This window comes from Poeciliopsis prolifica, unplaced genomic scaffold, assembly GCF_027474105.1.
Source record: "Poeciliopsis prolifica strain line A6 unplaced genomic scaffold, Auburn_PproV2 SCAFFOLD012, whole genome shotgun sequence".
NCBI lineage: Eukaryota > Metazoa > Chordata > Actinopteri > Cyprinodontiformes > Poeciliidae > Poeciliopsis > Poeciliopsis prolifica.
Genome location: NW_026562387.1, coordinates 33,387 through 58,255, shown reverse-complemented (window position 1 = coordinate 58,255; position 24,869 = coordinate 33,387). Strand labels below are relative to the sequence as shown.

Below are 24,869 nucleotides of genomic sequence, written 5' to 3'. Positions count from 1 at the left end.
AAATCTCAACCCATAATCAGAGCAGATATTCAATAACTGCTGAAAACCAGCACTACTGGGTGAGAGAACAGCCATGTCATCAGCATACATAAAGTGATTGACCAAAGTATCACCAATCATACACCCGGTTTTACAGAGGTTCATTTCTTTTGATAGGTCATCCATATACAAGTTAAACAAGGCAGGTGAAAGAAGCCCACCCTGCCGCACACCATTACTAACACCAAAGGAAGCAGAGATGTTATTTCCCCATTTTACATGCATTTTCTGGTTAGAGTACTAGTAAACTAAAATTTGTATAATAATATCTGAAACACCTCTTTTTTTTTAATTTGTCAAATAACTTATTGTGATTAACACGATCAAAGGCCTTAGAGGCATCAACAAACCCAATTAACACAGATGAATTTTTCCTTAAGTATGTTCTTACAGCTTCTTTCAGGCCGTAAATACAGAAATCCGTTCCCAGCTTGGCTTTAAAACCAAATTGATTATCTGTTGTACTAATAAAACTGATTAAGCCGACCAAGCAAAATTTTTTCTAATACTTCAGATAACACACTAGCCAAAGCTATGGGTCTGTAGTTATCAAGGCTGCCAACCTTATTAGTTTTGTCCTTAATTACTGGCACAAGGGTAACAGTGCAGATACAGATAGTAAGGAATCAGGCAACTGCCCATGGGTCATAAACCCAGAAAAACACATTGCAAGCAGCACAGACACTTTTTGGTTAGCATATTTCAAATGTTCTGTTGCAATGCCATCAGAACCTGTTGCTTTATTCTCACACAAATTCACAATAGCCTGCTGAATTTCACTAGGGGTTATAACCACATCATTCTTAGCAATGTTTCCCAGTCCATAGGGTTCATTTTATACACAGTTAAATAAGGCAGAATAGTGCTGTCTCCATAGATCAGCTATATTATAAGCCCCAGATATGCCCTCTATGGTATTGGGGAGTAATGCAGCAGACCTGTTTAAGGCTCTAACATCATTCCAAAAGCCAGTGGTGTTATTACAAAGCAGTTTTTCAGCCATGGAGTCTGCTCTCATATTCTGTTCACATTTGGAGATCTATCGAATGGCATATTTAAACTTTGCACTGGTGAGTTTTTTATAATCTAAGATAGTCCCATGTCTTGGTTTACCTGCCTGTACCCACATTTTATATGCCTGTTTAGCTTCTGCACGGCATCCTGACACATGTTTATTCCAACCTGGCCTGATGCTATTAGTCCTTCTGTATGTAAGGTATGGTCTTGTGCTCTGGTACAAAGCATCCACAATGCCATCATACATAGTATGGAGGTCAGTACAGTGAGAAATATCACTGCAATTAACATCTGAGCACATAATAGCTGGAAGAGAAAGATTTATTTTACTCAAAAGATGATCAGTTTTCATATGATATACGAGCAAGTCATCTTTAGAGAGTGTGGACCAGTTAATTTTAACTGTAGGAGCACTATTTGCCCATGGGGAGACATGGGGAGATTTTTAATATCCAACATCATTAAAAATGGGACATGATCCGACATTGAATACTCATATAGGATTTCTAATGATTTTACAACAGCATGGGCATCAGCAGAGCTAATGCAATGGTCAAGCCATGACGTATGCCAAGCTTCACTTATATATGTATAGCTTTCTGCAGGTAGCAGGAGCTGACTGGACAATAATAAACTATTATCATCACAAAACTGATGCATATGTTTGGCAAATGAGGAATATTCATCAGATACATCTGCATTCATATCACCTACTACATACACAGAGGTAAAACAATGGACATCAATAAAAGAGCTCAAGAAAGCAAGTCTATTCAAATAAATGTCTTCATTCTGAGGACACTCATATGGTGTATAGACATTAATAATGATAAATTATTTGTTTTCGATTTTAAAATGAACAGCAATACACCAGTCAACACCAGTTCTGATGACATTTAAAACTTGATCCAGCTTTTTGTGCCATAGAATGGCTACTCCTCCTGCGATATGACCCCTCACTGTACCCATAGAAAGATCCACAGTAGATTCACCAGCTCCACAGAAACAATCATTAATACAGTTCAAACTTCCCAAGTCTTGTTTTGATAAAAACGTTTCTTGTAAACAAAGAACGTCACATTCTTGCAACAGTTTATCCACAACCAGACGTCGTGCTTTATCTCCAGCTGTATCACCGACACACAGTCCCCGGCAATTGTAAGAAATAACACGCTGTTACTGTTAAACTAAAATCTCCAGCATGGGGAAGTGGCATGGATTTTCTTGACAGGGGCCAAAATATTATTTGTGAGCCAGAATAAAGTAATGTTGTAATTTGTTGTGAGTTCATGCACTGTGTTGGTTTTGTTCTTTGAGCAAGGTGATGTTCATGCATGACTCATTTTGTGCACCAGTAAAAAAAAAAAGCATATGCCTATGTCTTGAATTTTGAAAAAAATAATCATATTTTATTTATCACTAAAGAAGGGTTCAGTGAATGTGTATATGAAACTGGTGGGTTCGGTATCTCAAAAAAGGTTAAGGACCACTGATTCAGATCGTCTTAGTGAACCAGCAGTTAAAATAGAATTGAAACTTCAGTGTTAAAATGTGTATTGAATATTATACATCTGCAGCTTTTCGGTGGCCTGAAATATATTATTCTAGTCAATAACATAAAGCAATGCAACCAACTTTGTTTGAAAGTGTCATATCCCAATCAGAACTTGTCTGTTCCAGCTTTGCTTGGTTTGTAACCTTTCGCATCATCTAGGAACAATTTCACTTGAAAGAAATCTGCCTTTTATTTTTCTAGTCTTTCTTTGTGGATCACAACAGTCGAGCCACGACCTTCATTGACCCTCGGATCCCACTGCAGAATGGTCGACTGCCAGGCCACCTGGCCCACAGACAGCATCTGCAGAGACTCCGTAGTTACAGTGCTGGAGAGGTACACAGCCAACACACGTCTCATCTGTCTGTGTATCTCAGTACCTCCTCCAGGAGAATCAACGTTATCAAAGGGGAAATGTAGCTCCTCCACTGTCTGCATAAACCAATGAAAAGATATGAGTTTACTTCACTAAATTAGGTTTACACAAGCAGCCTATCAGTAATGGTCACCTGGAGACAGACTCAATATGCCTTGTTGCTCTGATGTCCTTCAGGTGGTTCAGCAAAAAAATATTCTGACCCAGTCATGTGGTGACAGGCCACATGACCCCATATTGGGATTAGATGACTGCATCATAATCATTTCTTGAGGACTTTGATATTACTAGAACGTTTGAAGCAGGAAGGAACCTCTCCCAGCTAGGTGTAGTATATTGGAGGAGCAGTTTATCTACAGCTGAGAAAAAGGATCAATTTAGATCTGTTCATTAGGAAGTCCATCTCTATGTTAACTGTCAGACTATATAACCAACACTCAAACAATCTCAATAAGTCTATATGACTCTTCTGTTCTTTGCACATTGTGTTCGCGCACTTTTCTCGGTAACACTTTATGTGACGGGTTGTGAATAAGACTGTCATGACACCGTCAAAAACATGACATAACACTTGTCGTGAACATGAGTAAGTCTTTATGAATATTTATGACTGTTGTCATAAAGGGTCATTCGGTAAATTATGACACTTAATACAAAGTTGACATTATTCAAAATGTCTTTGTTATGACAACTTGTCATTAACCAAGATATCATGATATAAGTTTGTTATAAAAGTATTACTGATTAAACTTTAAAAAATTATGTAGCTCTATGTTATTAAAGCTAAAGTTTTATCAGTAATAAAACTTTACAGTCTTGTTCACAACTGACAAATAAAGTGTTACCCTTTTCTCATTTTTTGTAAATACCTTGTTGTTGTTGTTTTTATTGTGTGTGTTTTTTTTAAGATTGTAGGGTATGTTTTGAATTTACAGGTAGTTTAATTGGATGTAGCTAGAGTGTGAATTGAATGTGTTCAATTTCTAAAACAATTTTTGGTCCAACAAATCAAAGAAAAATGAGACTATGAAGCTGTTGAAGTGACTCTCCAGCTGCCACCAATCAGTGACCACCAGTCAGTGAACAGTGTTTCCTGTCTTGGTTTGTACTCAGGCCTCTGAAGTGTCCAGGAGTCGAGGGGCATCTCTGATGGATCGACCCGGTAACAGCCTGGTAGCGGCCATACGCAGTCATCATCAAACTGACCCAAAGCACCCGACTACTATCTGTAAGTGCTGACATAGCGTCTTGTCCTTGCCATGGAACCACAGAATACAATACAGTGGGGCAATAAAGTATTTATCCAGTTTTAACAAGCTGAAAAAGATGTCAAACAGCTGCCATTGACACAGGTAATGAGTAGAGAAGATATGAGGTCTGTGAGAGCAAGACGTCTTGCTTATTTGTGGATGACCAAATGCTCATTTTCCACAATAATTTACAAATAAATTCATTAAAAAGTCCTACAGTGTAATTTCCTGAATTGTTGCCTCTCATAGTTGAAATGTACCTATGATGAAAATTACAGACTTCTCTGAAATAGGAGAACTTTAGCAGCTGACTAAATACATTTCCCCCACTGTTCATGATGTACTACTGTATATCATATTTTGTAGAATTTCTTCTGGATTAGCTTTTTTCCTCCCTTAATTCAAATTATCAGATTTCAGAAGGTAACTTCATGGTTTCAAAATTATAAATTTATTTATTTGAAGATATATTTCTTTGCAAATAATAGAATCATTCCAACTTGTTAGTTTATGCATTGATCAACAATATTTGCTTCAATTTCACTCCTGTCCTGATTACTGACTAATGTGTATTATCAAGAAATATCTTAAAATAACCTATTTGACTGCAAATAGTGGATTAAAGAATGTAAACAAAAACAACCCTCATCCCCAATCTCACATTTGCCCAAAACGTTTATTGATGACCCCCAAAATTTTAATGAAAAGTATTCCGTAGTAGACTGATGGGACAAAACTGGAACTTTTTGAAAGTTGTAAATTTATGTATTCAGTTACATCTGGCATATAACTGAATGAATAAATAAATAATAATGACAAGGACAACTGTCAGAGGTGGTGAGGCAGATGCTGAGGACCCAGGTTGGAGTGAATGATGTTTGTTTAATGATGAAATAAATTACAAAAGCATATTAGCCAAAGTCCAGGCAGCACAGAATGAACGGAAGGCTATGGCTCAAAACTGGTCGCAACTTGTAACATTGGAGATGTGACAAAAGACTTGACAGCAAGACAGCTTGACACAACAGATTCGACAAGGACCCGACAAAGAACAAGGGAGACAGGTGGGTTTAAATCAGGGCTGGGCAATCCTGGTCTTCGAGGCCCTGTGTCCTGCAACCCTTAGATGTCTCCCTGGTTCAACACATTTGAATCCAATAGCTGAATCACCTCCTATGTGCAGTCATGTTCTCCAGAGTTCTGCTAATGACCTCATTATTTGATTCAGGTGTGTTGAAGTAGAGATACATCTCAAATTTGCAGGACACCGGCCCTCGAGGCCCTAGAGAGACAAGTGTAACTAATCAAGGGGTAGCTCGGACAACACAGAGTCCACAGAACAGAGAAACCTAAATACAGTCCAAATCCCCTGAGTGGCTCAAAAATACAGACATTAGATAGAACTTGTTAAAGTTTGGATTTAATTTTGACTGAGATGATGTGGGCTGAGGTTAGTCTGGTAAATCCTCTATTATGTGAATTCTAGCAATTGTAGAATCAAGAGTAAGCCAAAATTTATCCAGTGATATGAATAACTCATTGCTGGCTGTTGCAAACACTTGATGGCAACAATAAGGTTTGAAAACAAAACAAATATTAAATCAGGAAACATTTTTAACTGCAACGAATACCAGTTAGCAGTTTGTAAGTGCTGTGTGTATCTGTTATAGCTTACAATGACAAGATAGTGGCATTCCTGCGACAACCAAACATATTTGACATGCTACAGGAGCGCCAGCCCAGTCTAAGCAGAAACCATGCATTAAGGTAAGCATAGACAAAAAGGGAACTACATCTGCAAAGTAATACCAGAAAAATTTGAGTTGTTTCTATAGTGTAAAATCCAGTATTGTAAAATTTATTTAAATTCAGTTGCTTGAAATGAAGAAAAAATATTTTAGCTCCAACATAATTTTTTTACACAAATTTTAGCTACAATATGTGCAGCACTTAACACACAGATTTGATATTCTGTTAATGTTAAAATCCCATGTTGTTATTATGTCAATAGTGCTAATGAAGGATGCATGGTAACTGAACGTTATTAGGCTTTTGTAGTTAAGCAGATGAAGTATCCCAAATATAGTTCATATTTATTTCATATATAAAGTTGAACTACTGTATTGTATAAATAATGTATTATTATTATTATTATTATTATTATTATTATTATTATTATTATTATTATTATTATTATTATTATTATTATTATTATTATTATTGTTGTTTCTTTTTAATGTAGAGAAAAGGTGCACTACATCCGGACAGAAGGTACTCAGGGTGTGGAGAAGCTATCATGTGATGCAGACCTTGTAATTCTGCTGAGGTAAAACTTCATAGGTCACATTTGCAGAGCTGGTACAAGTCATCACCTGTTCACAGAATTGAACTAGAATGTTCGACCAGTGCTACATTAGACATTTTTAAAACTGCCCTCATTTCTAAATGAGCTTCTCATATTGGTTTTGCTCAGCCATGTATTTATTGCTCTTTCTGAACTACTGCACATTCAGGTTAGGACAGGAGGAGGTTGAAGTGCTCTCACAGAATCAGGAGCTCAAACCTTTCCCAAAGTATTTTGCTATTCAGAAGTGTTTCTATGGAACAAAGAGGTCAAGCACAACTTGACTCACAAGTTGGATCTTTTTTTTTTTTTTTTTTTTTTTTTTACTTCCACGTGTTTGACAACATTAGAAAGCTTAGAATCTGCACTTTATAGATTCATAAATAACTCAAAACACCCACAGGCAGACAATCACAATTTCAGAGAAAAACCTGCATCAGATAATAATAAAGCTGGACTATCACCTTTTATCAACTTGACCAATGTCCATACGACTTTTTGGAATAATTCATCTGCTTCTGCATTTGTCTTTGCAGTTTATATGAAGAGGAAATCATGTCTTACATTCCGCCTCACCCTGTCCATCCTGGGTTCAGCTTCTCCCCTCGCTGTTCACCCGCTTCCTCCCCACAAAGCTCTCCTGGTTGGTTTTTTATCTGTTCATGTATCCTATTGGAGGCCACAGCGCATTTGTGCGCTGATGGGAGATTCTAAAAAAGGAAATTGGGTCACAGCATCAAACTTTAGTTTATAATTGCTCTTCTTTCTTTGCTGTTCTATTGTCTTTGGAAAAAACATAAAGTGAAAAAGCTGTCAGCACAAACCAGGGCAAGATGAATGTAGGCTTTAATGTCAAACTACTGAGCCAATTGGCAGGGAAAAAGTCTTTCATGCTAAACTAACTCTGAACCCAACGTTGAAGATTGGGTGTACTGGGTGTATTGTCCTGACTCTGCAACAGGTCTACTGCACAATATTGAATAATTGTTTCATGCGGAGGCACAGACAAGACAGACAGAAAACCTCACGCCAGTTTAGATTTCAGGACAAACATGTTTGAAGTTCCTGGATGGATTTTCAGATGTGCGCAAAAAGGACAATTTCATTATATGAACACTTGAGTTTTGATAAATTAAGTATCTGGAAATATTTGGGATTCAACCACCAAACACACATTTATTTATATTTTGGTGACTTTGCCCACATAGTTTTCAACACAGATCAACAGAAAATTGCAAAGATATTTTCCTGTCTGATTTTAAAGTGCCTCACAACATACTATTACTGACTCAGTGGAAGAGACAAACAAATCCTGAAATATTTGCACTGCCACTTCATGGACTAGTAGTTTTATTTTATTTCTAAAACACTCATGTTGGAATTAAGATTATTTCCTCATTGAAAATGCAAAAATTAACTCAAAGGGTTAGAACTGAACAGATGTGGATCATTAGCAAACCAATAATCGGTAGGCTAACAAGAGGTAAAAGCTTCATTTGGGACCTGAAAGACAAATGACTAAAAATAGATTCACAATGCTAAAGTGTTGTCGTTCATTTGAGTTGTGTTCTCCTAGTAGAACTGGTTAACTGGTTGTGGAGGCTGTTTCCCATCCCTCTGCCAGAGAAGGGATGAATGTGCTCGTTGTTGAGCTTGCAACCTCAAACTAGGATCTGATTCCACAGGAGAGGAGCCTGATAACTGAAGGATCTGCCTCCCATTCTACTTTTAGAAGCTCTGGGAATCAGCAGTAAACCTGCAGCATGAGAGTAAAAAGCTGTTAAGAACATATGTACCAATCAGACATCTGCTGCACGATGGAGTTTGGTTATTCAGAGCTTCTGGGAAATAATTTCTTCAGGTTGGTATCTATAAGACACAATGATCATAGTCATGTCTACATCAGGTGTCAAACTAAATACAGATAGTACTACTAGCTAAGCTGGAATATCCCCAAACAGCATGGAGGTGTTGTTATGAAGAATGTAAAGCCTGAAAATCCTAAGTTATTCTTTAAGCGAGGTTTTTTTTTTAATGTACCCCTGCAGGTCTGCAGAGAGCCAGGGCCCCAGCTCCTTATCGCAGAGATTTTGAAGCCAAGCTGCGAAACTTCTACCGTAAACTAGAGGCTAAAGGCTATGGCCAGGGACCGGGCAAAATCAAGTAAGAACATACACTCATCAGCTTGTTGTGACCTCAAACTGAAGCTGAAATGCAATGGGATCAAAGGAAGTGCTGTGTTTGGTGTGTTCTCACAGACTGCTGATACGAAGAGAACACCTGCTGGAGGGAACCTTCAACCAAGTGATGGGGTATTCACGCAAAGAGCTGCAGAGGAACAAACTCTACGTCACTTTTTTAGGGGAAGAAGGGTACGCGTTGCTTCGCCACTCCATATAGCTCTGTTTATGTTTCTGAACTGAATATGAGGACGGCCTTTATCTTGTCATCTTTAGATTAGATTACAGTGGTCCATCCAGAGAATTCTTCTTCCTGCTCTCCCAGGAGCTCTTTAATCCATACTATGGTCTGTTTGAATACTCAGCCAATGACACATACACCGTTCAGATCAGCCCCATGTCAGCTTTTGTTGAGAACCATCTGGAATGGTAAGTAGAGATTTAACAAATTGGGATTTAGGTAACTAAAAACTTTCACTGACTGTGACTAACACCAATAATCGACAATGCAAAAGCATTCAAGGTTTTAATGTGACAAAACAAAGTCGTACATAATTTTGAAGTAGAATAAAAATCTTACACGGTTTTTGAACATTATGAATAAATTACACAAGCATTCATAGACCCCAAACTGTACTCCTTGTGTTAATACTGTGTCCTGTCTTGGTGCAAAACCTATTCCTATTAAGTTGGAACATTGTGTAAAAATAAAAACACAATATGATGATTTGAAAAGAATACTTTTTAACCTATATTCTATTGAATTCACTACAAAGACAAGATGTTTTATGTTCAAACAGATATACTTTGTTGATTTTGCAAATATTCTCTTATTTGGATTTTGGTTCATGCGACACAAAGCAGTATCATGTATCATTAACTTTCCACTCAAAACTGCACTACTGGTCTCTCACATAAAATTGCAATAAAATCCATTATAATCCATTATCCATTGTGGTTGTAACACAACAAAATGTGAAAACAATTGAAGTTAAACATTGATTGACAGTCCTCTAGAAAATGCATATATACATGACCAGTCAGATGTGATGTTGGTGTTTTACTCTGTAGCTTCCCTTCTTTATACTATGAGATTGTGATTATATGGATACAAAAACTTTTTCATTTCATCTAATGCATCTGTGTCTGGTTCAGGTTCCGTTTCAGTGGCCGTATTCTGGGCCTGGCTCTGATCCACCAGTATCTGCTGGATGCCTTCTTCACCAGACCCTTCTACAAGGCTCTGCTCAGACTGTCAGTACAACAACATGCATGTGTCATTTTCATTCAATACGTACCACATGTAAAAATATTTCCATTTTGACTATGTCGTAAACCCTCATGGTAGATTTGAAATTTGACCAAGTCATACATGTCAATTTTTTAAATCACTGATCTTTTAGAGCTTAAGGATTAAACTATTATTTTGCTATTATTATTATAGAAAGCTGAAAATGTGCCTCATTTGAACTTCCCTTCTTTCCAAGACCCCAACATGTATGTTATTCAGATAACCTGCCTGACCCCAGTGCAGCAATGTGGACTGTCAGATTGTGCTGTGTGTCTTGCAGGCCCACAGACCTCTCTGATCTGGAGTACCTGGATGAGGAGTTCCACCAGTCTCTCCAGTGGATGAAAGACAATGACATCACTGACATCTTGGACCTTACGTTCACTGTGAATGAGGAAGTTTTTGGCCAGGTTAGAACACTTCTGCCTGCATCAATTAAAATGTATTAATTGACTAAAATCAATTAAATGTATACACAAGATATATATATCTTTAAGATGTATATATTCTTAGTAGATATACATCTGTAATCATAGATGCTAATCAAGTAATTTTCTTAGTTTAATGAATTTATATGAACTTGGTGTGCACGGAAAGGTTGTGCTCACTTGAGACTTTTCCACTAAGGTACCTCTAACCAGTAAGGTCTCGATCCACGGCTGCCCGATTAATTTACCATTAGCAAATCCGGTGAGGCTCAGCCCAGCTATTCTCCGATTTCTGTGCCTACTTCAGGAGTAGAACTAGCAGCACTGAGCAGGGTATGGGACTGAAACCATTTGATTAACAGCTGACCGCACTGACTGATTGGCTCATGATTTATGTCACTGAAAACAGCAAACAACATTTAGCATTTAACAAGTCTAATTATTGACGGCATGTCAATAATGCTCAGTATGGAGTTTATTTATGAGATTAATCACAAGCACCGACAGGAACACATACTGTAGCATTTACAGTAGAATGACTGTGAATTAGCAGCGCTGCAATCCGGAAAGCGGCTCTTAATATGGACTGTAATAAAGAAGAGAGACACACTGCAGATGTGGTCAGTTTTCTGACATTGCTGCTGTTTTGCGTCAACAGTGTTAAACACTAGAACTACATAATATTAACTTATCAATAAATAAAGTTGATGCATGGCTATTGGCTGCTATCGGTTTATATCTTTTGACTGCATTACCAAAATCCAAAAGGCTGCACATTTTAAAGCGCCAGAAAATAATTATATGCACAGTAAAAAATAATCAACTGATCTGAGCATTTATCTTTATTATCTTTGGGTCAGCAATGAATTTCTATAAGAAATATTCCAAAGAAATAACATCTCAACATCTCTAATTAGTTCAGTCACTATTTGTGGTGGAAAATACATTTTTACATGGTTAATAATTAGCTGTTAGTTGTTAGTTGTTACTTTGTGACACTGAATCATTTATTGAAATGAGCGTGTTCAAATTAATGGCATATGTAATTTAATCTGTGACTGATCTGTCATTCATTGTGTGAACACCAGGTTCTAAACAGCTGGTGTTCAGCAAATGCAGCAAATGCACTGTAAAAAAGTACATTCTAAAGTGTCTTGGCACAAAAGTGAAGCAGTCTCTGAAACAGTGCTTATACAAGTAACTCAGTTCAGTCATTCCCACAAAAGCTAAAACTTTAAGCACTTTTCAGTTCAAACAAGTTTGAACAGCCATTACATTCATGTGTCCTCAATCTCTGTGTAATGGTAACAGTTTTATATTAGGCCCACAGACCTCTCTGTGGGTCAAAGCATTGGGAAGCGAAGTATTCCCAATGCTTTGATGTGAGTGTGAAATGTTATTTAATCACTATTTTAAAAACGCTGCTATTATGATGAGTACAGCTAACACACTCCTGATGGAATGAGGTCTTCAATGCAAAACTGCCTAAAAATAGGTGGATCTGTTGGAGGGGTACATATTGTTTGGTATTATATCTGGTTTAAATCAGTTTTCTAAACTCGCCTTTGGAAACTTTGTGGCTGTGTTGCTAGGTGACAGAGCGGGAGCTGAAGTCAGGTGGCTCCCACCTCCAGGTGACGGAGAAGAACAAGAAGGATTACATTGAGCGAATGGCAAAGTGGAGAGTGGAGAGGGGGGTGGTGCAGCAGACAGAGGCGCTGGTCAGAGGCTTCTATGAGGTGAGCATGAGTCACTAAAACAGCACAGCTCTAAACTAAAAGGACACACTGCAAAAACACACAATGCATAATATGTTTTTTTTTAACTATAAGATGGTAAACTAGACTAAACTTCTCCTGTTTTTATGTCAGGATACTTTTTCTGTTTGCTAAATGTCATAATATTGCAAAAGATAATGTTTGTGTCTGTCTTCAAATTCAAAAATCTATAAACACTGAGATAATTATTTTAGCCATATCAAGGAGAGTCCTGATTATGATTTGCTTCTTTCTCTCTGACTGGTCTTTCTGACAACGTTGGACTGTTTTTCCTCTTCAGCTAACAAAATATCTATATAAAGGTGTTGAATATTTTAATACAGTATATTTGGTAAGTATTTGATTTCAACTTGATAAATTTTTGCTGAGGACTACAACATTAAGGTTCTGTGGGAAACTATGCTTGGTTCATGATGCGTGTAAACCAGGTATGATGCGTGTAAACCAGGTTTACATATGATGCGTGGATAACATCGGTGTCTATTAAAATCAGGTCAGAACTTAAAACTGGGAGATTAAATACTGAGGGTGTGGAGAAAGTGACAAAGGAGCCAGAAAATCTAATCAGAGACAAATGAGAACAGAAGCGAGTTCCTGTCCTGTCTACTTGTGCATGTGAATCTAAAACTCATTTGTCTGTCTCTCTTCTTTTCCTATTTGAAAATGCTTAGAACCTGACAATCCTAAAACAATCCTGAGCACAATGGAATAAACTAAGTAACTGATCGACACTAAAATGATAAAAAAAAATTCCAAATGAAACTTCAAGTTCAAATGCCTGCAGATGTTACCAGAAATATAGTTACTGAGTAAATATTCTGAAAGAGTTAGAAACTCCATTTGAGCTTTTAAATATTGATAAAAGAATGGCATTTATCAAGTTGTTTTCTTCTGGATAAAAAATAAAATTGGTCTGTGCACATGATTTGGATTTAAAAATAACTAACTTTTTAGAGAAATTATTTGTCATCTGTGTGAGAGTGAGCTGTAATTTGATTATATTACATTAAAGGTGTAAACAAAAATAAATAAATACAATTTCAAAAGGGTTATCATTCACAACTAAACTTTGATCAGGAATGCGACACATTGATTCTAAAGCGCTCGGCTTACGCCACCGACTATCTCCTGCTCAGGTGGTGGACTCCAGGCTGGTGTCGGTGTTTGATGCGCGGGAGCTGGAGCTGGTCATTGCTGGGACAGTGGAGATCGATCTCAGTGACTGGAGGAGCAACACTGAGTACAGAGGAGGTCTGTGTCATCTGTTCAGTTTCATTCCCAGATTTCAGACAAGATACATGCAACTCAAGTCACATTCTTTTAGACCTAGACACACTCATTTGTTTGCTTTGTTTTTTGTGGTAAAAAGTAAGAACCCTGTTGTTTCAGAGACTGCTTCACTTTTGTGCCAAGACACTTTAGAATGTACTTTTTTACAGTGCATTTGCTGTATTTGCTGAACACCAGCTGTTTAGAACCTGGTGTTCACACAATGAATGACAGATCAGTCACAGATTAAATTACATATGCCATTAATTTGAACACGCTCATTTCAATAAATGATTCAGTGTCACAAAGTTATAGAAGTGTCTGACAACTAACAGCTAATTATTAACCATGTAAAAATGTATTTTCCACCACAAATAGTGACTGAACTAACTAGAAATGTTGAGATGTTATTTCTTTGGAATATTTCTTATAGAAATGCATTGCTCGCCCAAAGATAATAAAGATAAATGCTCAGATCAGTTGATTATTTTTTACTGTGCATATAATTATTGTCTGGCACTTTAAAATGTGCAAACTTTTGGATGCAACAAAAGTACATGGGCATATGTAAATGAATTTGATGTCTTTTTTTCACCAGTTATTGCTTTTATGACCATCAGTATAAACAAACAATAAAACTGGAACTTGTTTATAAAATAGCAAAGTAATTAAACTAAAACAACAAAATTAAACAAGAACAACAGAGTGGTATGAAAAATATAATATTCAACTGTAACAGAAACACAGGACAAAGATGGAACGGTGCTGAGCAGCATCACAAAAAATGATCGGTTTTAATATGAATCACACATAGATAACTTTGGTAAAAGTAGAAGAAAACAAAGTAAGAATCAGATATAAATAAAGACAGGATAATTTAAGCATGTTTCCTGATATTATTATCTGGTTTCCTTCTCTGCTGGTGTGTCTGCTATTGGGTGTATTGGGTGTAGAATATATTTTAATCAAATATTCAAAACAAGGGATCATTTTGAATTAATTTGTTTTTGACTGCCGAAGGAGGAACAGCTTATCCTGCTCTCTCTCGTCCTTACTGATAACTCTGCCTGTGAATTATTTTTTAATTTTAAGGCGACAGTTTTTTTTATAGTTATATTTACATTATTGACATCTTAACTGGATTTTTCCAAACCTAAGGACTGGGGGATTTTCTTACTTTTATTTTCACCTTACTTTTCTTTACCTCCAAGTTAAACCAGGGCAAAATGCCTCCGGCTGACCCCAAGGTCATGAGCAGTATTTTACAACGACTTCAGTTTATAGAAATGAAGATTAAACTACTGGAGGTGAACTTTGAGATCAACGCTACTTGTGGAAATGAAACAACTCTTCCTCAAATCAACGGAGAGGTCGTTGATGGTGGTCGTTGATGGTCGTTCCAGGGTGAGCTGCACCGGGCAGCTCACCCTGGAACGCTCTGGGTGCCAAGCCGAAACAGGAGTCTCGCACTGCGGATCCGATGAGACGATTATCAGGGAGAACCCCGCACCTGGACGAATCAGGGTGGCCGGCTCTGAGCCGAAACCCACCTTCAACTTCAACACCTGCTCCGCCAAAGAAAGACAAACAAGCAGCTGCAACCAAAACGCCTCCACCGACCCCACGGACAAAGCAACCCGCACAAGCCTCAAAACATTCTGACTCTGTGGGAATCCCACTGAAAAACAGATTTTCTGCACTCCAGCCTGAGCCTCTGAGTGAAACTTCGCCTTCAAACATCAACAGTGAGGCAAGACCAACACATTGATCCCCCAAAGCTCCCAAGGACAAAGCGACCACCAGGAAAACTAAAGGTAACCCAAAAGTGCTTGTTGTTGGAGATGAGGCAGTAAAGGGAATCAGTGATGTTTGCAATCCAAGGAAAACAAGAGTGATGTATTTTCCTGGTGACACTGTGTCTGATTTAACCAACAAACTGCTCTCTCTAACCACTGATCAGCCAGATATTCAGACTTTAGTTGTGCATGTTGGAGCCAACGATCTGGCAAAGCAAAAGTCTGAGATTCTGAAAAAGGACTTTAACATTCTTCTGGACACTATGGGAAAACTGAGAATGAAGTTATTTCTCAGTGGTCCAATTCCATCACCTCAATGGGGAGACGAAAAACACTCCAGGCTGCTCACGATCAACAAATGGCTGATTAAAACCTGCTCTACCAGCTCAGTGACCTTCATCGATAACCTCTGGATCTATTGGCAGCGCTTTCACCTTTTTGGAAGAGGAGGACGCAATCCTAATAAACATGGGATAAAGCTACTCGCTGCAAACCTTTTTTATTTTATCAACAAGGACAGCAACAGGATCATCGCGTCAGAAGAACAGGCTCAAGGATGTCTGACTAGGATGGAACGCTCCCCGGATCAGGAGCACGATATTCCAAAACAAGCTGATAAATCGACTGGAGACGGAGCGACTGCTTCCCTCGCTCCTTCCCCCCTCCCTCACTGCTCTTCCAATCATTCACAGGATTCAATGGATACCAATGAAGAAATGTCTTCCGGACCAGAGTTTCTTAAATTTACAGATGGAATGAATCAACAGGTTCGCCTCGGCACGTCTCTCATTAGTACTCACGTAGCAGACCTCACTACATTTAAGCAACCTGCCCCTTACTTCCCAGAGGATCCATCACTCTGCGTTTCTGAGGTCTGAGGCCGGGGACCAGATATTATCTTTACACCTGTCTCCATCCAGAATGTGTCTGGCCCCCGGGTTCTGCAGAACAGGACATTACCTGTCCGGATCACTACAAGAAAATTTACAAAAACCAGAAAATGAAATACAGCGGTCCTAATTCAAACCTCAGAGTGATCCCCTGCCTAAAGGAACCTCAGACTGAAAATCTTTTGGCCTCCAAGCCACTTAAAGTAGCTCTTTTAAATATCAGATCACTTTGTGCTAAAGCTCTGTTAATTAATGATTTCATCACTGAGTATAATGTTGATGTTATGTTTCTGACAGAAACATGGTTGAATGACGATAATGACCAAATTGTACTCATTGAATCAGCGCCTCCTGACTACAGTTTTTTAAGTGAGAATAGAAAACATAAAAAAGTAGGAGGCGTGGCTTCTATATTTAAAAATACCATAAACTGTAGTAAAATCTCTTTCGGTCATTTCACATCTTTTGAGTATCTTGGAATTCAGGTTAAAGGCTTCAAACGAACTTTGACACTAACTTTATACAAAACTCCAGCATATGTGGAAAATTTCTTTACTGACTTGAATGATCTTCTTTCTCTCATATGCATTGATTATGATTGTTTAATAATTGTTGGTGATTTTAACATTCATGTGGACAAACCCGAAAACAGAGGAGCAAAAAAGCTCTCTGATATTTTAGAAAATTTTGGTTTAACACAACATGTTAAACAAGCAACACACACTCAAGGACACACACTGGACCTGGTTATCAGTAAGGGTGAATATTTCCAATGTCTCTGTAATTGATGTCGCCCTGTCGGATCACTTTGCTGTTATCTTTGAAGGTTCTTTATTCTTTGACCCACTTGGACAAACAGCTACTGTCACAAACGTTCTTTCACAGAAAACACAGCAGAAACATTTAATCAAATCTACTCTTCCTCCTCACCCTTAAGCTGTAATGATGTAGATCAGTTGTTAGATGATTTTCAGTCTAAAGTTTCATATATCATTGATTCCATTGCCCCAATTAAAGTAAAGGTTTTGACTGGTAGAAAGAAATCTCCATGGAGAAATGCACAAATAGTTCGGTCTGCAAGACAAGTCTGCCGCAGGGCAGAACGACAATGGCGTAAAACTCAACTTCACGTTCATCACAACATCTACAAAGAAAAACTACGTAACTATCACTTAACACTAAAACATGGAAGGGAGGCTTTCTTTGCAGATGTCATAAACAAAAACATCAATAATGCTCGAACTTTATTTGCAACAGTTGACAGGCTCACAAACCCTCCTGTGACGTTACCACCTGAATTCCAATCTAATGTTGCCTGTAATAAGTTTTCTGATTTCTTTTCAGAGAAAATCCAAAAAATCAGAGGATTAATCTGCACATTAACTTCAAAGCCAGAACCATTGCTGTACCAAAACAAAACAAATACAGAAAAAATGACCCATTTTCAACTACTTAATTATAAAACTCTAGAAGAAATTATAAATCAATTAAGTTCAAGCTCCTGCTGTCTGGATGTCCTTCACACACATTTCTTTAAGAAAGTCCTGCCTGTTATTGCTACTGATCTGATCCAAATCGTAAACTCATCGCTTACATCAGGTGTTTTCCCCCAGGCCTTGAAAACAGCAGTCATCAAACCACTGTTAAAAAAGAACAACCTGGACAAATCACTATTGCAGAATTACAGGCCAATCTCAAACCTCCCATTCATCAGCAAAGTTATTGAAAAAACTGTGTGTAAACAATTAAATAGTTTCCTCATGATGACCAACTGCTTTGACACTTTCCAGTCTGGTTTTTGTGCTCACCACAGCACGGAGACTGCCCTCGTAAAAGTATTCAATGATATTCATATAAATACGGACTGTGGCAGAACCACGGTGCTGGTTCTGTTGGACCTCAGTGCAGCTTTTGACACTGTCGACCACGACATATTACTGAATCGACTTGAAAGTTGGGTTGGACTCTCTGGTTCGGTGCTCGACTGGTTTGAATCCTACATAAAGAACAGGGATTTCTTTGTTTCAATTGGAAACTTCTCATCAAAGAGGTCAAAGGTCACATGTGGGGTACCCCAAGGTTCAATCCTAGGAGCCCTCTTATTTAATATTTATATTCTCCCACTAGCTCAGGTCATAACAGGAAATAATAATAGCTACCACAACTATGCGGATGACACACAGCTCTACATTACGATGTCACCAGGTGACTCTGAACCCATCCAATCACTGAATAAATGCTTAGAGCAGATAAATGTGTGGATGTGCCAAAACTTTCTCCAACTGAACAAAAATAAAACTGAAGTCATTATTTTTGGACCTAAAGAGGAACGATCTAGAGTCAATGCACAGCTTCAGTTATTACAGCTAAAACCTAGCGATCAGGCCCGAAACCTGGGAGTAGTGTGGACTGGACGGACTTGAACCTCCAGAGCCACATAAAGACAGTAACAAAATCGGCCTTCTATCACCTGAAGAACATCTCCAGGATTAGAGGACTAATGTCTCAGCCAGATCTAGAGAAACTCATTCATGCGTTTGTCTGTAGTCGCATTGATTATTGCAACAGCATCTTCACAGGCCTGTCCAACAAATCAATCAAACAGCTGCAACTGATCCAGAATGCTGCTGCTCGCGTTCTCACTAGAACCAGGAAAATAGAGCACATAACACCAGTTTTAAAGTCCCTCCACTGGCTCCCTGTAGCTCAAAGAATAGATTTTAAAATACTGTTGTTAGTTTACAAATCACTGAATGGTTTAGCACCACAATACATCAAAGATCTGCTGTTGTTGTATCAACCTTCCAGACCTCTCAGGTCTTCTGGTTCTGGTCTGCTCTGCATCCCCAGAACCAGAACCAAAAGAGGAGAAACAGCTTTCAGCATCTATGGACCAAAAATTTGGAACAAACTTCCAGAAAACTGTAAAACAGCGGAAACCCTGACTTCCTTCAAATCTCAAGTAAAAACGCACCTGTTTAGAGTTGCATTTGAAATGTAATATGTATGGATTTATGAATTTTATTTTTTTATTTTATTTTATTTTTTTTCTGTTGTGGGCAACGGGGCCCGGCGAATACCCGTGGTTAAACGGACGGCGGAGTCCAGCGGTAACAGGCGCTTAAATTCTGTGTCAAAGGGAAGGGGGAAGAAGGGAAAGGGGAGGGAAAAAGAAGGCGAAAAAAAAAAAAAAAAAAAAAAAACTTGGTATTTTATTCTATGTTGCATGTCTTTGTGTTTTGTATTTATGATGTAAAGCACTTTGAAATGCCTTGTAGCTGAAATGTGCTATACAAATAAAATTTGATTGATTGATTGATTAATCATTGAATTTTGGTAAAATGATCTTCTTTATAGTGTTAATGCTTCCTTAATTTGAAAGTGGTATTAACATCCATCATTTAAAATCATCCTTTGTTGTTTTCAATAGAGGAGTCAAGTTCAGGCAGAATAACTCTGATCATTTGAGAAGGAGAATTGTATCTCCAGGAGTTACAGCATTAACAATTAGTGTACTGTCCCTGCCAGGTTATCATGACGGCCACATAGTGATGCGATGGTTCTGGGTAGCGGTGGAGAGGTTTACCAATGAGCAGCGTCTCCGTTTGCTGCAGTTCGTCACAGGGACCTCCAGTGTACCGTACGAAGGCTTTGCATCCCTAAGAGGATCTAATGGCCTCCGACGTTTCTGCATTGAAAAATGGGGCAAAGTCACATCACTACCCAGGTATGTCAATGTTAAAAAAAAAGTTACACCAAAACATCCAAATTTGCACAGAACCATAAAGGCAGCACCCATCGGAACCAACTTAGTTTATCTGCAAAAAAAAGAGAGTTGGTTTGGGTTTTAATTAATCTTTAAAATATTTTGTTTAAAAAACATATATTTTATAAAAGCTAGACACCGCAGCTTCACCTAAATATCATCTGGGTATTATGTCGGAGCTAAACTGGTGTTTGGTTCAGATGAAGCACTGCTGCTTGCAAGATGAAGAAATCCTCTCATTCAAAGAGTCTTGCTGACTTCGGTTCACTTGCATTGTCCCCACTGAGCACTGAAGCATCAGCAAGAGAAAAACACAAAGCGGTCACTCTGAGCTATTTGATCAGTTTGTTTTCTGAAATCTTAGGGTGTGATTTTGAGGATGGTAAAACATCATGTATGCTCTTCTGAATCAATAAAATACCTCATTGCTAGCTGTCACCAACACCAGTCACTTTCTGTATTTCACTTTCTATCTTAGGGCTCACACCTGCTTTAACCGCCTTGACCTTCCTCCATACCCCTCATACACCACGCTGTATGAGAAGCTGCTCATCGCTGTGGAGGAAACCAGCACTTTTGGCCTGGAATGATCCATAGGAATCAAATGGTTTCACTCTGGCTTGGCCTGGAAGCTGAAGGAAGGAGAGCAGCCCGTGTTAGCTCCAAGTCTCGTAAAGATTTGTGAAGTGTAACAGACGTTTGATGAATTGGCTTGGCTCTCTGTACATCACTGTTGGATTCTCTGTGTTCATCTATCAGTTCACTAGAAGGAGGTTTCTGATTGCAGCCATGGGACGACAGTTCTAGTTTTATTAGTGGTAGTGAAACACCACATTGACTTTTCAAAACTCATTATGTGTATGTTTGTATGAGGGAATACAAGATTCTTATTTGCATGAACCAAAGTGGATAAACCTTCCAAAGAACCAAAATGCTCATAGTGACAAATAATAAATGGAAACCAGGCAGATACAATGTATATAACTGGAAAACAACAAAATAGTTCTCAAATGAGACTTTTACAAATCTAAGATTGTTGATATTGCCTGACAATGTGTTTGAATGTATCATTGATATTTAAAAAAAGATGATAAATTATAATAAATTATAAATAATTGTATGGTTTAATATATATTAGAGGGTAGTAAAATAGTGAAACTGTGAGCAAAAATAGGATGAAAAAATGGCAAGATCGCTGTTCATAGCTACATTTCAGATCATCAGATTTTACTTAAAAACTAAAAGCTGAAGAAATTATGGAATTGTGAACACGCTAATAACAGATTTCTCCACTAAACACAAACTGATGTATTCTAACACTTTAGGTGAATTATGGCTAAGTTCTTGGATCAAGCGAAAACCTCATGCGGATTATTGTTGAACATTAACTGGCAAATAAAATCTGAGAAGAAAAAGTTTAAACTTCTCTCTGCCTTAGCATCATATAAATTTTGGACCAAGATATATGCAAAGCTTCAGATTTTTATTTTAAAAAAACACCTCAATCAATGTTCATTTTATTTCAGTACTGTTACATAACAGGAATAAGCCACTCAACAGTGTAATTAAAATTATGCACCCATTTAAAATGCCATGAGTTTACTTAGGTCTTTCCAAACAGAGATTTGTTGTTAGTGAATTATGTAGAGATTAATTTATCTTAAAAAGGTAATTAGATATCAACAAAAATGTAACCTAAAATAAATCTTGGAATCTTCTAACATACCCATAGGTTAAAGCCATTCATTCGGGTTCTCTGGTTCTGCTCTCTGTGAACAATCACATTTGTGTTTTAGGTCTTGTGGATGCACTAAGAAATTGAAAATTGGATGCAAACACCCAAATCTGCAAGGATGACATCATGGCCAAATCCTGCTACATGGAGGTTCATTTGTCAAAATGCAAGAGCACCGATTTTCATTTATGAGAATGAATTCTTATTTTCTCTGATACATTGTGCAGTTCTCCCTCAAAATTCTCCCCTCACAGTTAAAAAAAAATCTAAATATTCAATGCTGTCGATCAGAATTTCTGATCTTATTTTTTTTTTCTTCTCTCAAATTTGAATTCTTTCAAAAATTTGTCTTATAGTTCACACACACACACACGCAGTCATAGCTGTGTATTTTAACAGGAAAGAACATTCATACAATAAAAGGCTTTTATTATATAAGCCGTTACAGTTCATTTCAGTGGACGGTTATAAACTCAACAAAAACAAACTATTTGGCTTTTGTCCCTACAAAGAATTGGTGTAATGCAGCAAGCTCTATAGCTGGTCATGCAGTTTTTTATTCTAGATTTCTAAGTTCAATGTACGTAGAAACATCAGCTGGAGACATACTTCATCTTTGAGAAAACGGCAACATTAAGGACAGCTGTCCTCCACAACAGTCCTCCTCTCTGAGCACTTTTAAAAGACCATGATGTCATTAAATCAATCTTTTCCAACTAAAGGGCTTCTGAGACCTTCTATGGAAACTTGGGGATCACATCGTCCAATAAGCATGCGCTCCATGGTTTGGCTGCTTATTATGTGGTCCCAAGCTATCATTGGGGGATTTCAGAAACCTACCAACCTGCTGAGGGATACTGCAACTTTGAACTGCTCTTGTTCTGTTTGAACAGGAACTGTCATGTTCTAGTCTTCCACAGATGGCTGCTTCATCTCAGACTGCTGTTGCTCTCTAACTTGTCACTATCAAATGTTTTGAATTGTTGCAAAGCAGCATGCAAATGTCCAAAGGCTCAAGATTAATGGACACACTTATCTTCTAAACCACTATGTATCGGAGCCCCATGACTAACCAATGTAATATATGCAATAACAGATACTTTGACTGCAACATGTACCACAGTCATCTTGTCTCTGACGGTGACTGACTGCAGACTCCTGCATTCATCCCCGAGTTTTTACTTCCATGTTTGAGTAATGATATGGTGCCTCAGTAACTTACTGCCTCAGACATGGTGTGTGGGGTTACTGGGATTCAAACCTGGCGTCATTTTTGGTCCAGTTACTTGTATGCTTATTTTTGTTTGTTAGTGTCTTCTCAGTCAGGTGGACTTGGCATTCTAGAGAGTGCTTGTTTTGTACATCATGTCTGATTAATATCATTTTGATGCTTTAACAAACCTAAAGATATCAGGAGTATTTATTCATGGACTTTGAAATGAAGAGGTAGTAAACTTACCATTTTACAATCATGTTACATATTTTACATGTAGTAAAAAAAGAAGGCGTGCAAGAAAAACTGCTCAAGTTGCAAATATCTGTCATTTTCATTGTTGAGATTTTTCTTGCAACAGAAGTTTGCATTTCTTTGTTATTTACATTGTTTTTTGTAAATAACAAGGAAATGTAAACTTAGTTTACTAATTACTAATTAGTTAAATTTTATTGTTTGGTTGATTTTGTTTTCTGTTTAAATACACTATATTGCCATAAGTATTGCTGTTCCGCCTTTTCACATACATGAACTCGAAGTGACATCCCATTTTCAACTTTGACATAATTTTGACTACCGTAACTCTTTGTAGCAATAACTCTTTGTAGCAATAACTGCTGCAACTCCTCTTGGAGGGTTTCCTCAAGTGCATCATTTAGCAACAGAGAATATTCATAGATTAAAAATAAAATAAAATAATAATTTAACCTATTCTCTCTTTCCCTAGTGCTGAAATTGTAGGATTCTAAACGGAGACTAAGTGCCTTAGTTCTCCCAGTCAGGCTGGATCTTTTGGAAACCCACTTGTCGATTTCTTGGACAGAATCCGCAGTTAAATTGTCTTCCTCAACTTGGTGATATAGATGACTTACTGTTACAGCACCACATGGTCATTCTCTCATAATTTTGATACAGTAGTAATCATACACACGTGTTACTCTATTTTCAAGATCATTGTCAAAATCACAACTTTTCATCCAAAATCCAATCATTTTGGATATATGCAATTATTTCTCTAATGATTGCATATTGGTTCCTTAACAATTAAGGGGCCAGTTATATCTTACGTTATAATCATCATCATCATAGTTTAATTTTAGCCAGTTTCTTAAAAGAAACATAAATCATTAATTATTTTTAATCGATTTCATAGTTGCACACTTCTGTAAGAGTAAAAATGCTCATCCATGATTTTTACTTCCCACTTTTATTTATTCAATAAAGTGATAGTACTTCATTCTTTAATCGGTCTGTGCATGGAAGTAAGTAATTGTCTCACTTGTTTTTGACAGAAATTTTGCATAGCTGTTGGAAATGTTAGGTATGGTCACTTATTCCATGAAATTTTATATTCTCTGTTTTTGAGTCAATCTAAGGGCTGCATAATATTTGGATATCCATTAATATTGACTTTATAGAAAGTTGGAGAATTCTTCACAGTATATCTGCTGACCCAACTGTGATTTCATCTGATTTATGGCTTCATAGGTTCCATTTTGTTCCAATATTAGTGACAGGTGACATCGGAATATTTAGTGTTAAAAATTCAGATGGACCTTATTACACAGGAGCTGCCCTTTTACAATAACACAGTGAGTGTGACCCATTTTTTCATGTTTGTAGAAGCAATGTACCTTTGTGATTAACTTTATTTACATATGAGAATGGAAGTAATTAGAATACCTGAATTCAAAGATTTATGCAAACAATTTTGGCTATATATATATTTCATACTATTCTGAGTTATAAAATGTAAATTGGTCCGAATCACATAGATGATATTCACTCGCTGGAATCTACATTTTGAAAAAATCTCCATAAAACTTATGCAATAGTGCATTTATTACCAAGGAAATCCATTTTAACATAGCTAAGTATTTTTGGAATGGAAAGCTGATTTTTGAAGGAGCATTGCTTGAGAATCATAATTTGTGACAATAAC

General features: G+C 37.5%; 1 protein-coding gene across 1 annotated transcript in view; it reads left to right on the top strand.

Annotated features, from left to right (window-relative positions):
* The window catches only part of LOC129364613 (E3 ubiquitin-protein ligase HECW1), a 61,167-nt gene extending 37,646 nt beyond the window's left edge, over positions 1-23,521 (top strand). Inside the window, exons 17-30 of the mRNA XM_055037371.1 lie at positions 2,813-2,947; positions 4,101-4,215; positions 5,908-6,004; positions 6,480-6,563; positions 7,118-7,224; positions 8,630-8,744; positions 8,840-8,953; positions 9,038-9,190; positions 9,917-10,015; positions 10,333-10,462; positions 12,073-12,219; positions 13,395-13,509; positions 19,742-19,940; positions 20,458-23,521. Of these exons, the coding sequence (XP_054893346.1) occupies positions 2,813-2,947; positions 4,101-4,215; positions 5,908-6,004; positions 6,480-6,563; positions 7,118-7,224; positions 8,630-8,744; positions 8,840-8,953; positions 9,038-9,190; positions 9,917-10,015; positions 10,333-10,462; positions 12,073-12,219; positions 13,395-13,509; positions 19,742-19,940; positions 20,458-20,569 (1,722 nt within the window). The 3' untranslated portion in view covers positions 20,570-23,521. The remainder of the gene's footprint in view (positions 1-2,812; positions 2,948-4,100; positions 4,216-5,907; positions 6,005-6,479; positions 6,564-7,117; positions 7,225-8,629; positions 8,745-8,839; positions 8,954-9,037; positions 9,191-9,916; positions 10,016-10,332; positions 10,463-12,072; positions 12,220-13,394; positions 13,510-19,741; positions 19,941-20,457) is intronic.
* The last annotated feature ends 1,348 nt before the right edge of the window (positions 23,522-24,869 follow it).